At 45.8% G+C, this 3,402-nt stretch overlaps 1 protein-coding gene across 1 annotated transcript; it reads left to right on the top strand.

The window, feature by feature from the left end:
- Positions 1-645: 645 nt before the first annotated feature.
- hmx3a (H6 family homeobox 3a) lies at positions 646-2,875 on the top strand. The gene is made up of 2 exons (XM_070977886.1): positions 646-1,220; positions 2,148-2,875. The coding sequence occupies exons 1-2, from the start codon at positions 932-934 to the stop codon at positions 2,765-2,767; spliced, it is 909 nt and encodes a 302-aa protein (XP_070833987.1). The 5' UTR covers positions 646-931; the 3' UTR covers positions 2,768-2,875.
- The last annotated feature ends 527 nt before the right edge of the window (positions 2,876-3,402 follow it).

Here is a 3,402-nt window from a genome sequence, read left to right as displayed (position 1 = left end):
AGATAATCAATGCAAGCTTTAAGTAGGGGCTTCAGGCCTAATAGGCTTTCAAAACTCTTATTTTTTAAATACATAGATTATGGTGATGATTTTAGATTTTTAAATATAGCCTAAAATCCCCCCCCCCCCCAAAAAAAAATCAGAAATAGTCCATTTAAAAAAAATCCTTCACACACTTGCAGCACGACTCAAAGTGGTTCAAACATGCATCTGTATATATGTATAAAACACTGCATTATGAGTAACCTAGTGCAGTCAAACTGCGTGTGACTGTAATGTCAGTGGTGTGATGAATCGCTTGTTCTGACGGCGCTTATCCCAAACCTTCCTTTTTGGCGCTAACAGCCCTGTGTTCATTTGCTGCCTAATTGGACTATATGAGACCAATAACAGGCGAGCACACACAGCCTGCAGCCAGAGCGCACAGAGAGGGGAGGATGGTCCCTCTCTCTCTCTCTCTCTCTCTCTCTCTCTCTCTCTCTCTCTCTCTCTCTCTCTCTCTCTCTCTCTCTCTCTCGCCGTCTCTCCCTTAATCCCATTTGCCATTGTACATGCCCAATCGCCTATACTTTCCGCATTTAACTTGGATGACATTTTTATTTCATCATTAGCATCAGACGCCAGACTGACTGACACGGTGGACACAGTTTTGCGTTTTGACCAAAGAGCCCGGGATGAGACACCTCCGTGTTTATACATGTTTGTTTTGCCTCTCAAACATTTTATTTTATTATTTTTCTAGCCTAGAAGGACGTGCGTTTTGACGCGCTCCCCGGGTGTGAAATCGAGTCCGCGCGTTAAATCACCGAGAAGAATAAAGAAGGGACTTTTCGTGGCCAGGATATCGACAATCTGTAAGTCAGCCTTGCTTTTTCCCCCTCTTTGAATCCCCGCTCCCGTGGTCCTCTGCGTTCAGACCACAGCTTCAGCGATGCCAGAGACAACGCAAGAGACGTGCGCTTCGGCCAAGGACTCTCCTTTCTTCATTAAGAACCTGCTGAACTGTGATAGCAAACCATCCAAACCTAAGCCCGTACTGACTGCCACCAAGGCGGCCTTGGAGGGAGGATTTTCCCTTTCCCAGGTCGGGGACTTCAACTTTCCACGCTTTGACCTGCCCGCACAGAGGTTCAGTCTACCGGCTCACTACTTGGAGCGCACCTCGGCGTGGTGGTACCCTTACGCCCTCAGCTCCTCCGCCCACCTACACAGAACCGAAGGTAAGACTGAGAGAAAATAACATTTATTCTATATTATGATTATATTTATGAGCAAGCAGTAGTCACGCTTTTAGAGTTTTTTTTTCTTGATCATTTTTTCTTGAGACTTTTCAAAACAAACTCCTCACAGGACCTTTCAGGACCATGTCCCCCGTGCGTTTTGTGACACCCAATAATATCTTGACAGCAAGCAGTCAGTGCACTTCCTCCTCAGGAAGCTGCTCGATGAAAGTGGGTTTTGTACATTTTGGTGATAGGAAATAAAACCACATGCTGTGTTTTTACCACACCACATAGCACACGGTGACTTGACGCCTTGTCCTCCCAAGGCCTATTTTGTTATGCCACGATGCGGCATAATGGATCAATAAAGTGACACACTGAGCATAAAATGAAGTAGACATCATCAAATCATCGGGTGAGGGTGACGATGCGCAGCGTGCTTTTGATTTGTCTGTTGGTGCTCAGTGTGAACATCTTACCCCAGAGGCTCGGTCCCTGATAGCGCTTCTACCTGCCTGTTTCTGTGATTTATTCATGTGGGATTCAAAACACGCCGATGTGAATGGCACTATCATGCATTCATGCAAACAAGAGGATTTCTGAAAGCCTGTTCAGTTAGAGTGATTATGCAGCCCTGATTTGTTGGATAAAACTAATAAATGAAGCAGGCCTGCTTTGATTATTTTATTCTTCGGTCTATTAAAAGTGTTCTTTTTAGGTAGACTAATGAATTGACTGTATTTGAATACGGTGTTGTTAGTCGTGTTTGGCTTCAAAGTGGTTTATGTTTATGTGACATTTTCTGCCACGATTTATAGTCATTTTAGTTTCCCTAAAGCACACAGGCTGACCAGTATCAACAGGCTGCTGATAAATCCCCAAACTCAGTGTTTATGACCGCATCTCCCTGTGCATCCTTTTCAGTCGCCGAGAAACCAGGAGCCAGAGACTCCTCTCCAACCTCGGGCACAGACAGAGACTCACCGGATCTGGTACTCAAATCCGAGCCAGACGCCAAAGACGACGACGAGGACGATGAGCACAACAACAAAAGCGGCGACGAGATTATCCTGGAGGAGAGCGACACGGAAGAAGCCAAAAAAGACGAGCTGGAGGAGTGGAAGAAGAGGGACGACGACAAGAAGCCGTGCCGCAAGAAGAAGACGCGCACGGTTTTTTCCCGGAGCCAGGTGTTCCAGCTGGAGTCCACCTTCGACATGAAGCGATACCTGAGCAGCTCGGAGCGGGCCGGCCTGGCCGCGTCCCTCCACCTGACGGAGACTCAGGTGAAGATCTGGTTCCAGAACAGGAGGAACAAGTGGAAAAGGCAGCTGGCCGCGGAGCTGGAGGCCGCCAACCTGAGCCACGCCGCGGCGCAGAGGATAGTGCGGGTGCCCATCCTCTACCACGAGAACTCGGCCTCGGAGAGCGGAGGCGCCGCTGCCAACGTGCCCGCAAGCCAGCCGCTGCTCACCTTCCCGCACCCGGGAGTCTACTACTCCCATCCCATCGTCACATCCGTGCCGCTGCTCAGACCGGTTTGAAAAGAGCTGAGTGTTGCGGCACAAGTTGGTGTTTATTTTCAGAATCAGCTCACCCGAAAAGTAAAAAAACAAAACAAAAAAAGACTTCATATTTTTGTACAACTGACTGAATGAAGAAAAAAAAAAAATAAAAGAGATGCAGTCAGGCCTACATGGACCTATTTTGGCAAATATATTGTGACATTTTCCATAAGGGTGCCGTTTACACGTGATCCGACAATTCAAATCCCATGTTTTATATTATTATTATTATTATTATTATTATTATTATTATTATTATTATTATTATTATTATTATTATTATCAGTTTATTTGTTAATCATCACCTCAGGAGTCCATCTGCTTACACTGCCTGATTAGTGTCTTTTATTTTTTCCTTACTTTTACACCACGACTGTTGCTGGACAGGCTGACTCGGTATGATCTAGGCCTGCAAAAATGAAACAAACAAACAAAAAACTTACTTGTTTACAAAAAATGGCGGCCTAAAGGCGCGGGCCTGCTCACCACCCAAAAACCAATTATTTGATTTCATTTACATTTCCAGAACTGATTAGGCTACACGATGATGTGCAATACACTGACGGTGTGCTGTGAATGAATGAATCCGGGAAACATCCACGTTTTATCATCTA

This window comes from Chaetodon trifascialis, chromosome 13 (assembly GCF_039877785.1).
Source record: "Chaetodon trifascialis isolate fChaTrf1 chromosome 13, fChaTrf1.hap1, whole genome shotgun sequence".
NCBI lineage: Eukaryota > Metazoa > Chordata > Actinopteri > Chaetodontiformes > Chaetodontidae > Chaetodon > Chaetodon trifascialis.
This window is presented reverse-complemented; position numbering and strand designations above follow the sequence as displayed.

What these genes read in the sequence shown, in the direction of transcription:
- hmx3a (XM_070977886.1), top strand. Translation starts at nt 932, where the DNA reads ATGCCAGAGACAACGCAAGAGACGTGCGCTTCGGCCAAGGACTCTCCT. An exon ending in CCACCTACACAGAACCGAAG is followed by an intron (nt 1,221 to 2,147) that starts GTAAGACTGAGA and finishes CATCCTTTTCAG; the next exon opens with TCGCCGAGAAACCAGGAGCC.